This window comes from Amphibalanus amphitrite, unplaced genomic scaffold, assembly GCF_019059575.1.
Source record: "Amphibalanus amphitrite isolate SeventyFive unplaced genomic scaffold, NRLGWU_Aamphi_draft 001173F_arrow, whole genome shotgun sequence".
NCBI classification, from domain to species: Eukaryota; Metazoa; Arthropoda; class Thecostraca; order Balanomorpha; family Balanidae; genus Amphibalanus; species Amphibalanus amphitrite.
The window spans coordinates 111,148-124,896 of NW_024882667.1; the positions used below are offsets into that span (position 1 = coordinate 111,148).

The 13,749-nt window shown below is 49.1% G+C and overlaps 2 protein-coding genes across 16 annotated transcripts in view; one reads left to right on the forward strand and one right to left on the reverse strand.

Moving 5' to 3' along the window:
• The first annotated feature begins 605 nt into the window (after positions 1–605).
• Positions 606–4,928, forward strand: LOC122370845 (angiopoietin-related protein 7-like). Its single transcript, XM_043346796.1, has one exon. It carries the CDS (start codon positions 769–771, stop codon positions 2,143–2,145), a length of 1,377 nt encoding a protein of 458 aa, XP_043202731.1. The 5' UTR covers positions 606–768; the 3' UTR covers positions 2,146–4,928.
• A 155-nt stretch (positions 4,929–5,083) lies between these two features.
• Positions 5,084–13,749, reverse strand: part of LOC122370842 — a 42,487-nt gene continuing 33,821 nt past the window's right edge. For all 15 annotated transcript variants that reach the window (XM_043346794.1, XM_043346790.1, XM_043346787.1 and 12 more), the window contains 2 exons: positions 13,345–13,458; positions 5,084–6,550 (listed from right to left, as the gene is read on the reverse strand). In XM_043346794.1, coding sequence (XP_043202729.1) covers positions 6,419–6,550; positions 13,345–13,458 — 246 coding nt within the window. In that variant the 3' untranslated portion in view covers positions 5,084–6,418. The remainder of the gene's footprint in view (positions 6,551–13,344; positions 13,459–13,749) is intronic.

Sequence of the window (13,749 nt, forward strand, 5' to 3'; positions counted from 1 at the left end):
AAACGAAAGCATAATTCTTAACATCTTTTATTAGGAAAAATCAGTTTTAAACTGCTCAAAATTGCGTAAGGAATCGAAATCATCGGAGTACCTATTTGGAGTTTGGAGAAACCTTTTTTAGGAACATGTCCCCCCCGCAGCGTCCAAGACTGCCTCTCTGGATCCCCCAGTGCCCCCCCCCCACGCGAGCAAAGGCGTTCCTATGTTTTATCTAGTGGGTGCCATATGTCAATAATTACACCCTGATAGAAGCTCAGAGGCTTTGCCGTTAACCGTGATAAAGTGGAACGGATTTCGGATGTGTACTTACAGTGCAGTGGGCACCCATGTATTCGGTTCATTGTCATTATACAATACACATGCAATGCAGCGGCTTGGAAAAAGTACGGTAACAACAGGCACTATGAAAGGACGGGGTTTTCAGAGGGTCAACCCCCCCCCCGCCAGTAAAAATCCGTGGCGACACCGCTGCCTCTGACCGACCACGGACGATATCCTATAGTCCCGGTCGGATAAACCACCCCCAGTTTATAAACATCGAATTCCTCACCGGCGCCACGTCGACACCAGAGCTGAGCTTGGGCCTCTCAGCTGCCGCCGTGTCAGTCTGCCGCCAGCCTGCGCGCCGGTGGAAGCCGTAGTGCCCGGTGTGTCCCTCCGAGCCCACTGAGCGCCGGCCCGAGTCTGCCGCTGAGGCTCAGAGTCGTTCGTAGGTCGGGGCTGACCAGAGAGGCCGTCCCCTGTCGTCCTCAGAGGGTCGCCGCAGCCATGTCGCCCCTGCTGCCAGCAGTGGTGGCAGCTCTGCTGACGGCGGCAGCACTGCCAGCGCAGTGTTCTGTCCAGCAGCAGCAGCAGCAGCAGCAGCAGGTCGCAGCGGGACTCTACATCACTCCTGATGAGCTGTGGCAGCTTGTTGATCGTGCCGTCACCGCCGCCATTCAGCCGCTGACCATCAAACTGGACAGCCGCATCGACACGCTGGACTCCAGACTGGATGTGCTCGACGCCCGACTGGACAGAGTATTCGAACAGGAGCGCAAACAGGATTCTGAGATTGCAACGGTCAGGTTGCAACTGGGAGACGTTGAAAAACGTCTGAGTGATCACAACCTTCAACTACAAGGACAGCAAACCAAAGTTGACAACCATGAACTGCTGCTGAACGTGACGCCATCGCAGTTAGGAATCGCGGAGTCCCGACTCGATGAGCAGGTATTGCGACTCCAGAAACAGGACTCACTAATTGGTCGACTCAGATCGAGAATCGACTCGCATGATTCGCGCCTCGACAGCCAAGCGTCTCAGGTCAGCCTCTACGAATCCTCTATTGGTAAACATGCATCTCGAATTGCCGAGCTGAACTCCAGTCTGGAGACGCTTCAGAGCAGGACCGGTGGTCAGCGGGCGCGGATTGATGGGATCACCCTCCGCCTTGACGCCGCTCAGAATGCCTCGACCGATGGTGACTCTGTAGCCCGGGACTGCAGCGACCTACCGGTCGGCTCCCAGAGCGGCATCTACCTGCTGCGGCCCGGTCTGGGGGCCGCCGGAGAGGTGCCCGCCTACTGCGACCTGGAGACGGACGGCGGACGGTGGACCGTCATCCAGCGACGGGCCGATATAGAGCCAAGGGAGGACTTTTACCGGAACTGGACCGCCTACAGGGAGGGATTCGGAGAGCTTGATAGCGAATTCTGGTGGGGCCTCGATAACATGTGGACTATGACATCACCAAGAGGTCGGCGATACGAACTGAGGATTGACTTCGGGGATTTTCAAGGTGGACGGAGACATGCACTATACCAGAACTTCCGCATCTCCTCTGAAACGGACGGATATCGACTTCATGTTTTCAACTACAGCGGAAATGCAGGGGACTCGCTAACTTACCACTCAGGACAACGATTTACAACAGAAGACAGAGACAACGATGGTAGTAGTAAATCTAACTGCGCCAAATTCTATGAGGCCCCTTGGTGGCATAAGAAATGTCACTTTTCCAGCTTGAATGGCAAGTATCTTTCCGGTAAGCACAAACAGAAAGGTCACGGTGTCGTATGGGACGGCTGGCGGGGTAGCGACTATTCCCTGAAAACGGTCACCATGAAGATTCGACCCACCAGGATAGCTCTGAATGATGGATAGACAGTGGCACACCATGTGATACTCCACGCTTCTGTGCTTCATTTTGATTTTTGACTCTTCGTTGTTTTAAAGCGTTCAAAAACGCGTAGGGATTGATAGACGCGACGCATGTAAAATGCACGAATATGTAATATTTACCTGCGCCCCGTTGGGACTCCTGGATTTCCATGCCCTGCTGGGGGGCGGAGGGTTGTTTAAACACCCCCTTCTAACTCGGCTCCTGGGCCATGCGATACGGGGAAGGCAACGTTCAAAAGAGCGTCAAAACTTATGACGAAAGAACTGCAGTTAGTTTTGTTCGAAGGTCAGGTCACCAGAGGTCATTGAAGACCAAATTTCGCCGATTTTCAGGTCGAATATCTTTTTCAAACAAGGACAATATCAAACAAGCCGACGCATAACTCGGAAACTGATAGAGCTACAGCGTCCTGGAAAAGCGCATTTGATAGCCCTATTAGCGCTCCTTCTGAGTATCCCGCTCAGATTTGAACTTACGTGAAATTGAAATGTTTTGCCTGCAGGGGACAATAACTGCAAAATGATAGACGATTTTTTTGCGGAAAGCTTTCTGCAATAACTTTTGATTCAAACGCTGCACGAGCTTACGGCTTTTACCTGCATCGTGTCCCTCTAGTCAAGACGCATCGAATGTACTACAACTTGCCCTTGAAAGGTCAACTTGTTAATTTGACCTCAGTTCAAAGTGATGACATCCACCTCGGCATCGAAGCTGAACACATTTAAGGCGTTTTCATCGCTCTAGCATGCCTCTGTCAAAAGTTATTCGCGAAAAAACTGTTAGATGCCTTTGGGACCTGGGATGACCTCAGAAGCATAAACAGGGATCATGGGTGCCATTTTCACGTTCAGTGTGCCATGTTTACCTATGGACCAATAGATACATATTCGCGAAAAACCACAGGGGGGTCCCCCCCCCTCCAGCAGGGCGCGGGTTAATAATGATGAATGAAATGATCCTGGCGGATCCACGGGGCACTTGGGGCAATGCTCCCCGCAGCGCCCGAAATCGAGAAAAGAATTGTTATTCGACAATAAAACGAAAACTTAACCTTTATGGATAGAATCTAAAGTTCGAAAATGAAGCGTCGGCTTTGAAAAAGCGTTAGGGTGATCGCTTTGTCCCGGGTTCCCCTACTGGTTTTGAACAGTCGGATTAATTTTACAACTCTGCAGGTCGTGAACAACAGATGACGGAAACGGCTGCCGATCCTCGTCCACTAAATCTCACCGTCTCCGACAGCAGAGACAGGTGTAAAAATAAAGACATCAGGTGAGTGCTCAACGCGGTCAGACAGTCACCTCTCCATGACCTGAGAGCCTGCCATGGAGCAGTGCCCGCTCCCCTGGGGGACGGAGGTGACTACATCCGGCAGGCGGGCATGCGGTCAACCACTCCCCTCCTGTTCGTGTCCAGTGGGAGGCATATAACACCGCCCCTGCAGGCTTACTCTCCACTCTGCTCACAGACCACGGGTGATACAGGCGTCGTGGCGTGTCGCCTCGCTCACTCCCCGAATAGGACGTCGAGATTCGCTTCTCTGAAGTACGCCGGTGCATCACCAGATATTCAGCTCGCCAGGGAAAAGTCGTCACTTCTTCGGAAGTTCATCTCTTCTCTCCATCCCATCCTCTGTCCATCCTGTACCAGCCGTCGCGACAGCCATGCGCGCCTGCCTGCTAGCGACTGTCCTACTATTCTTCCTCTTCCCTCGCCCGTCAGTCGAGTACAGAGCCTACCGCCGCCACCCGGTCACATATCATCGCCACGTGGCCCCCGTCGCTTCTTCCCGTGTTTCCTCCCTCTCCTCTGCCCTTCCTCTCCTCTTCTCTCCCCTTCTTCCCGTCTGCGCCGGCCCGACTGCCGTGTGCTTTACCAGGTGGATAAATCAATGCTACAGCGACCAAGACTGCCACCAGAGGGGGCACCACTGCTGCCGCGCGCCCTGCAACAACCAGTGCCACAGGCTCGGCTAGACCGCGCTGACAGCGTCGTCAGGTGGACGTGGCAATGGAACAAGGGTTGGAACTTGGAAGTGCCCTGTGACAAGTGCCACAGACTCGGGTAGACGGAGAAAACACATGTCATCAGGTGGACGCATCAATGTTACAGCGTGTAGAAGTAATCTGCAACAGCTAGTGTCTGAGACTTGGCCAGACGACGGAGCTGACAAATGTGATCGGCTGTAGTAACAATGTAGAGATGGTTGGAGTAAGTAGTACCATCAAAGGCGGCTGGATAGATGCGACGCACATCACGGGGGGACGGATTCTGTACACTCTGCTTCCGCAAATGGGTACTCAGAGTTGACGAACGTCATCTGGAGGAACGACGTCATCGGGTGGAGAGATGACGTCATCCGCTGGAGAAATGACTTCAACGAGTGGAGAGATGACGTCAGCGACTGAGAAGATAAGGTGCCTCGTCAGCGGACAATGCGGTGCTGGATTTGGAGCTTGACGGAGTGTGTGCAGCTTGCCGGACTGCCAGCGTCCCTTCAAATAGAGATGACGTCATCAATTAGAGAAAACGTGACGCCTCATATAACGAGCTCACCAGATGTGTCACCAGCTTTTACAGGGTTCTGAGTTCTCCAATCAGAATGGTTGTTTAACTGGCATTGTAAGTTGAGTTGACATTAATTACCTGACTCGTGCCTTGGATCACACTGAATGCACTGGGCCACACCCGCGTAATGAGGTTGTCGTTTTGTTTGGACGTCAAATCCTTTGGTTTATTCCTTATAATAAACTGTTCCGCAGTATTGATTTGTTTTTGGTTAGAGAAGCATCATTAATTTGAGCTCGCGAAATTCTTACTTTATAAACAAATCAGAAGCCAACTACTACCGTCGAGTGACCATTTGGCGCCATCATGTGCTCTCAACCCGTCCCGACACCTCCAGACTAAACAAACCACCTCACTAGGCAGAGTTTATGTAAAAAACAGCATGGCGCCTGCACGATCAGAGCCGCAGCTTATGCGCGCGGCAGACACGGTTAGAGTGGCCAGTTGAGCGCGGCGGACGGGCCCGCAGCCCGGACTAGAAGAACAAACAGTAGATAGAGCGCCTGAAATGATCAATGTTCGAGACCGGTAGCCAGGAACGAAGCCCTGAAGCGAAGTCGCTTTAGTTAGCAGTACGTGCATCCTGCCTCTATCGCCGAGAAGCGATTCGGTGACGATCATCACGCGTTAGTCCGGCACGACCCGACGAGCATGTAACGTTAATAGAGCACACGACAGGCACAATATCGTCAAATAGCGACGCAATATCGAAGGCGCGTTATAAATGTACAACACATCAGGTGGCATAAAGCCGCACACCTACGCAATAACAAACACAACCGCACATCTCGCACAAACATAGACAAACATACTTTTCAGATGTAACTGAAATTTCCTTGTCAGGAAACACACGCCCCAAGTGTCAGTTTTTGTCCCCTGACTTTGATGTTTTGGTGGCTATTCTGGGTGTTTTATTTTGCGTCACTAACCTGTCGTCTGGCAGAGAGCTTTTCGATTATCTGCCGAGGGTCACCTTACGGTCCATCAGAGCCACTTGACGGTGCATAACCGGTTAAATCTGGTTCGCTCAGACGCCGCTCAGGCTTCAGGGCACACACCTAATAAGGGACAACACCAGCTACAGCGCCACTCTCAGAGAACTCATAAAACCGCTGGGCATTGCCGGATGTGTTTTTAATAGATAGACGAATTTGAACTTAGGTAGGTATTCAGCTACGCTAAGCTTCCAGCCCTTTGTAGCTTGCTTTGAGTATAGCGTATCTCGGATGTATGAATCATAAAGAGGGACTCCTGGGCACGCTATAGATATGACACTGTCAGCGTAATTAATGCCCTTTCATAATTGATTCGTCGCAATTGAGCTACATTATGAAAGACTGCGAACGTATGTTACCATGCGACGTTCGATTTTCATAAAAAGCCCCCGAATAGCGAAACCAAACCACTGATCATTTCGAGCCAAGTCACTCAACACACGCACGCCTCAAGCGAATTCACTAACCCGCACATGGCCGCTCATCCTTTTCAACGGCACACGCGGCTGCCTCGTGACCCAAAATCACCCCTTCCGCTCAGCTGAGTGACGCCTAACACACCAACTCTGAGCACCTTCTCCTTTTTTCACATCAGCACAGCGTCCTGCCACCCGACTGTACGTCTTCCTGGCCGGGGGCGCTGACTCTGCGACTCGCTGACTCCGTGACTCGCTGACTCCGTGACTCGAGTCTACATCTGCACCCGAGCCAGGCGTGTCTCCAGCTCCGCGATCAATTCGTCGGTCCTCGCCGATTGACCGCGGAACTTTCCCGGCTCCGGCCCGATCATTTTGATCAGCTGAGGCACATCGTTGTAGGAGACCTGGCGACAACAGAGAGAGATACAGGTGTGTGTGAGAGAGAGAGAGAGAGAGAGAGAGAGAGAGAGAGAGAGAGAGAGAGAGAGAGAGAGAGAGAGAGAGAGAGAGAGAGAGAGAGAGAGAGAGAGAGAGAGAGAGAGAGAGAGAGAGAGACAGAGACAGAGACAGAGACAGAGACAGAGACAGAGACAGAGACAGAGACAGAGACAGAGACAGAGACAGAGACAGAGACAGAGACAGAGACAGAGACAGAGACAGAGACAGAGACAGAGACAGAGACAGAGACAGAGACAGAGACAGAGACAGAGACAGAGACAGAGACAGAGACAGAGACAGAGACAGAGACAGAGAGACAGAGAGAGAGAGAGAGAGAGAGAGAGAGAGAGAGAGAGAGAGAGAGAGAGAGAGAGAGAGAGAGAGAGAGAGAGAGAGAGAGAGAGAGAGAGAGAGAGAGAGAGAGAGAGAGAGAGAGAGAGAGAGAGAGAGAGAGAGAGACCACAACTTGTTCTGAGTCCCGGTAGGCCAGGCCACCCAGCGACTAAAACGACCTCCCATGCCTTTAGGATCTACCCTGCGCCAGCCAGCTCTGACAGGATCACGTACACCAAGAAACGCATGGTTAGTTCTGAGGACAGATTGGACGGATGGCTGTTAGCCACTCTGTGACCACCCTTGACGTCAGAAACGCCACTACTGTAGAAAGCTGTTCAGTAGCGTCTCGAGCTCTACCCGAAACCAATAGCGCCTGTGCGTCAGAGGTTCACCAAGGCACTATTGGAAAAGAAGAAACGTTACACGAAACAGCTATAGAGTGGCGCTGCAAATTGACCTGCAAATAGAACTCCTGCACAAGTGGACAGAAAGGTTCACACACGGAATAATATGGAGTCCGATTTATGGCGGGAAATCCCAGCGGCAATTATCCGTTCAGAAGAGTTTCTCACAAGAGTTAACCCGCGCCCCACTGGGGTCTGCGTATAACACGCCCTACTGGGGGGGGGGGGGGGGCTATTCATAGCCCCCCCTCCTAACTCCGAAACTACTGGGCCGATCGTCAAAATTCAAACGGCGTCTGATAGCCCCGGAAAAACTGTCGAGCGAAACCTAATTATATTGACCTCGAGGTCACCGATGACGTCACAGGTCAGGTCAAAGTAAAAATTATTAGCATTTTGGCTTCTTCACGTTTTGGGCTCTGGCCGCCGTCTTACAAGTCAGATCAGGCTCATTTTTGGTTCACACACTCGTGAACAGATGCTCTAGATACTCTGAGGGTACCAAACTTGTACTTTGATTTTCAGGTCAAGGTCAGGTCATCACAGGTCACGAAAATATTATATCATCCGTCGGTCACGTGACACATGTTTCATGGTCCATTTAGGCCAAACATTTCGAATTTGATGTCGTCTGTGTCATTCGAGGTCATTTTGAGTCAAATTTAGCTCAGGTCAGGTCACTTTCAGGTCAAAAAAGGTCAAATTTTGAAGTTATAATTTTCAACAAAAAAGGTGTCTATTGGATGCAGTTTGAGCTCAGGAACACGATGGTGCTATTTATATTGGCGTAAGATGTCAAATTCGTGCTGAAAATTGATTTGAAAAATTAATTATTGTTAATTTTTTGCAATAATGCGTATAACTTGGCCATTTTTGAAGATATTTAGCTAAAACTTGCTAGAGTTAGTCACAATAATGCGTTCTATCACATATATTCCGTTTTTTTTTCGAAAAGTCAAAAAGTGTTTGAAAAAAAATGTAAAAATATACATTTTGAATTTTATTATATAAAATTTTCGAAATTTTCAAAATTTCGAAAATCTGAGATAGCAGTTTGATAGCGCAGTCTATTCTGAGTCCGCTCATGCAAAGAAATTGGATCTAGCTTAAAAACTGAGCTCTTGGGAGCGATTGCCGTGGTTCAATGCTTTGCGTCGAAATCGGCCGAACATGACGTCACTCTGACGTCATTTCCGGCCGACCTATGGTAGGTACGAAGTTCAAATTTTGACACAAGGTGTCAAATTGATGCAGCCGAAGGTGCTGAAAGTTTGGCGTCGATACGTCAAGCGGTTTGGAAGTTATTGCAGAAAAACGGGAGGGGGGGGGCTATAAATAGCCCCCCCAGTGGGGCGCGGGTTAATCACAAGAGTTCTAAATAGAAAACCTTTTTGGAAACCCCGCAGAAAAACATGGCAATTGACATCTTCTTAACCCTCGCCCGTAAACGGCGATCTGCCACCTTCGCCCATGCAGGGGGGCAGTTGGTGCGACCCCCCCCCTTGGCGTTTGAAAACGGAGCGTCGTAGAGCTTAGCGGAAAAGACCAACGGATTGCTCTCGCCGAGATCTCGCGATTGGTGGTATATTTTTTGGTCCTAGGTCAACATTTGACCTACTTTTGACCGGTCAAAGGTCAAATTTTCGGAAAAATAGACTTTTTCAACTTTCGGCGGCGATTGCGGCAAAACGGTGGGAGATATCGACTTGAATCCTTCACTATCGTGTTCCTTGATCAATTCTCTATCGTTTGGTATGTATTTCGTTTCCCTAGCTCTAAAAATGGCGCGTTGGGAGCGCCGGAAGTCGGCAAGGTCACAGTCGGCGGCAGAAATTCGAAAAATCAAAATTTAAATTTTTGAAATCTGATTGTATTTTTGGATTTGGGAGGTCCATTTGCTCCCTATATAAGCTAATATTGCTGCATATTCCCATTGAGGTGACAAGAATTAGCAAAATAGTGGTTCGGGCGCTTTTCAAAAATAGTTCCGGACGCTGTTCCTCTTGTGATGTCATAGCTCCGTGACCTGACCTGACCCGGTCAAGTTTCTTATACCATATGATAGCCAATACTTGCCCCAACATGCATGAGAAGTTTCATCACGATCCATCAACCGATATCCGTACCATCGGCAGGAAACCTCGGGCGTTGGCACTCAGTTTGTGAAAATCCGGCCGGAGGCTGTTCCCTTTGTGACGTCATAACTCCGTGACCTGACATGACCCGGTCACATTTTTTTTTTTATCAAAAGATGCGCAAGGTTTGCCCCATAAGGTACCCAAAATTTGGCGGCGCTGCGCGCCGCCGTTTTTGCACTATTTCCGAAAAGCCTCGGGGGGGGGGGGGGTTGCACCAACCCCCCCCCCCCCACATGGGCGAGGGTTAATTTGCCGCGCATTGGCGATTGAGCATTACTGGGGCTTGCTTTCCGCACGTCTCACGTATTTCAGAAGCAATAATGTTACATAAAAGTGTCTGACGCAAGTACTCATATTGGGGACACACTCTCTATAAAACATGTCATGATTATTTTACCACATGAGTGATTCTCTATGCCATATACATTTACAGAGAAGAACCGATCCTAAAAATATTTCATCGAGCATGACGCCCAGCCAGCATTAATCAGCATTTCTTCTATTACTACTGATAGCTGAGGAAATAAGAGGGACGGTATTCTATTTCAGGTTGCTGCTGGCAGATGAGAGGGGCGGTATTATTTTCAGGGTTACCGCTGGTCGGTGTGAGGGGCGGTATTATTTTTAGGGTTGCCGCTGGGCTGGTTCGTGGGATGGACGCTACTATTTTCAGGGCTGCTAGCTGATAAGGACAGCAACGAAGCTGCGTCTCAAGTTTCACCAGTGGGAATAAGCTTAAATACCTTCAACGTAGACGACACGGATACTTTTGGGGTAGCTATGTTTTGAAAGTGGCTACGGGCCAGGCTCGATAGAGCCTATTGCCAATTTCAGCAAGACCCACCGGCCACCACCAACCATTACGCCCGAATCTGGTTCGCGACAATCAACGCGTAACGAAATTTCAGGGTACCATAAATTGGCGGTCGAACGAATCTGTCGAGTTCAGTCATTCAGTATTTGAGCGGGCTCAGTGGAAGCTGAATCATGCTAAGACAAGTTTAGAGCGCTTCCAGGTCATACACGGTTATATGAACGTATCAAACACAGGGCTTTTGGTGGCCATGGATTTTGGAGGCCGCCAGTAAGGAATACTTGAGAATAGAATGGTTGAGTAAGGAATGATTGGGCATTTAAGCTTATGCAGTTGGCATATCTATATTACTATTTGTGGTGACGTAGTTTCTGTCTATTACGAAGGTCGCGACATGGTGCTACGTAGCGCGGGTTACAGGTCACACCGTTGCACCTACCGCGCTGAAGTTTGCGCAACTCATAGAACAAGGATGGACAACGTGCCTTTGATGGGTCTCAGCTCGATCGGATCGATAGCGAGCGCGTGGCGCGTGCCCAAAAAGTGCAAATTCGCGTCATAGACTTTACATGTATTAATCGGCTGGCAAAAACGGGCGAAAACAGCCAAATTTGCCCGACACGGGTCCGGTCCCGGTGCAATATCTCGGTAACCGTGGGCCCGACCGGTACGGGGAAAACAGCATCGTGTAGAGAATCGAACGGGCTATCGAATGGTGTGCGGTGCAGGGGTTGGCACGCGCCACGTGCACCGGGGAGGACACTTTCTTTTGAAAAATGGACGTTTTGGACGGATTTTGGAATTTATATTAATTTCAGGTGATCGTCAGACGGAATGAGTTGAAACAGCGCCTATTAGCAATAAAAATGTACCGTCTCTCATGGAAAAATTGTGGAAAGCTAATTGATCAAAAACAATGTGGAAAAAAATCGCTGAATTAAATGGTATTTGTCCAAAATGTGCCACTAAATAATTACACGGATTTTGCTGCTTAACCTGATACGTTTGACAATTGAAAATGCTATCACTGAAAAGAGCATTCAATTCTCTCCAAGATCCAATCATCACGTTTGCATGACAAGCAACAGTATTCTTAAAAATATAAATGTTTCAAGCCTCTGCAAAACGATTTTTAGTGAAAATTATCTACGCCTTTAATTTGTCATAAAACTACGCGCCTAAATTATAAAGCACATTTGACAGATTCTGAAGTGGAAAGCATGCTTATCAGACACGGGCACCTCGATGCGGTGGATATGTTTTTCCACAAACCAAAACGTTTAGCCGTCAAAAAGCAATCGACCGAAATGGATAGATAACCCAACCGACACAAGAACAACCAAACAACCGCCGATCGAAAATACCCCTTTTCGCGTTGCGGAGCACGCGGGTCACCCTAGTGTAGCCTATGCAGCAATGTCAAAGTACGATTACAAAAAGGCATTTGGTCATTGACAGAAATTCAGAGCCGATCCCGTTACAACGGTCTCTGGAAATCCTCCAGCCAAAACTGCTGTGGGGTCGGCAGCCAGCGCCGATTGAGTTACAGCGTCATCCGAAGTACGGCCCTCCAGCAAAAGAGTGGTTGGTTAGCCTATGTGCTTTTGGTGTAATAACTTTAAATGACAGAGACACTCCTGTAAAATGACTCTATTGAAATGAAAAAAAGGGTTCGTGCACACATTTCGGCAGTGATTTTCAACAGCCATTAGACGTATTCATCAAGGCAGATCGCTTAGTGTGATGTTGGCAACCAACCACTAAATACCTGGAGGGCCGTACACGGACTCACGTCAATTTGAGTCTACGGGACATTAACCTGAGAGTCGGTTTTCGCAAACATGTTCTGGTATGATTTCCAGAGAAATGGCTTTTCGTTAGCTTCTTCAGACAGCTGCCTGCCACAAACGGACCGCGTCGCATCAACAATAAATCTGAGAAGATTGTCAGATTCTTTCCTTCCCGTGACGAGCACAAAGACCTGCAGATACGCTAAGTGGAAGAGTAATGCACTGGCTCAGCTTTACATGACCTTTAGAAGATTGTCAAGGGGCCAGAATTAGAGTTTGAGTATTGTGTAGAGTGGTAAGCTCCCCGTAAATCTCAGGTAAGCCGCTGAGTACAGATAAATCCACGCCAGTCTGCGGATTTAGCGTCTCAAGAACTATAAGTCGCGTGGTCGGATATTGGCATACAGCCATCACTCGGCCATCGACGCCCAAAATAACACATCACTCCTATCCTTTATCGATCCAAGTAGCTGCGCGCAACAACTCGACCAGTCCACAGCAACAGCTGCAGTAGCCGTAGCAGCAGTGTGAATGGACAACTGATAACCGAAGTAATACGTACTGCACAGGGGAAGGTGACACCGTTACGGGCGCTCTTCCAGCTGAAAGTCGATTTGAAAAAGAAAAACGCCATGCTGTTGAAAGTTATTGGCAATGAACAGGCAATAAGCTGGCCATATACTCTCATTGATTTATGCATTCATTATTTAAAACTACATACACACTACGGCAATAGACATGCTAGGTTATAGGCAAACCGGACATATGGATATTGAATATATGTTACGGATGGTTAATAGACGTCTGGTTTAACTCGTAACGAGTTAAAAGTGTGTTTTAGATCACGTTTATCGGTTAGTTTTAGTCCGACACGCCATAATTCTCGACCCAAGCGCGCAAATATATGGATACCCTAATAACTGAAAAGGCCGAAAAAATTAAACCATTCATTAACTTCTAGAAGCGCTAAGTAGAACCAGCTAGGCTACTTAACTACCTTTGAATCACTCATTTTGACATACATAAAATATACAATACATTTCCTTCAACTTGCATGTAGGGAATTTTCCTCCCGGGCATGAATAACGACCTGTCTGGACATCAGGAAGCTGAGATTCAGGAACCGGATGCCCCAATATAAGGCCTTCGATAGCACGCTCAACGTGATCTTATCACAAACACCAAACGCAGCCTCATTCCCGATACGCCCCACGTAAACGGACACCCAGTTCGACTCCTTTCCTCTCTTCCCTCCTCTCCTCTACCCTCGTCACTTACCTGGGCGAATTTGGCCAGGGCGCGCATACACCTGTAGAGTCGCTCCTCGGGTGGCGACGTCTGGAAGTACTGCAGAATGGCCATCGCCAGTTCCGTGGCCACGTCATCAAACACCTGGCGGCCAGTGTAGGAAACACTACTGTCATGGCCGCTCATAGATGGCGACACTACAACATCGGACACCTGGCGGCCAGTGTAGGAAACACTACTCTCATGGCCGCTCATAGATGGCGACACTACAACATCGGACACCTGGCGGCCAGTGTAGGAAACACTACTGTCATGGCCGCCCATAGATGGCGACACTGGTCACCTGGCGGCCAGTGTAGGAAACAATACTGTCATGGCCGCTCATAGATGGCGACACTACAACATCAAACACCTGGCGGCCAGTGTAGGAAACAC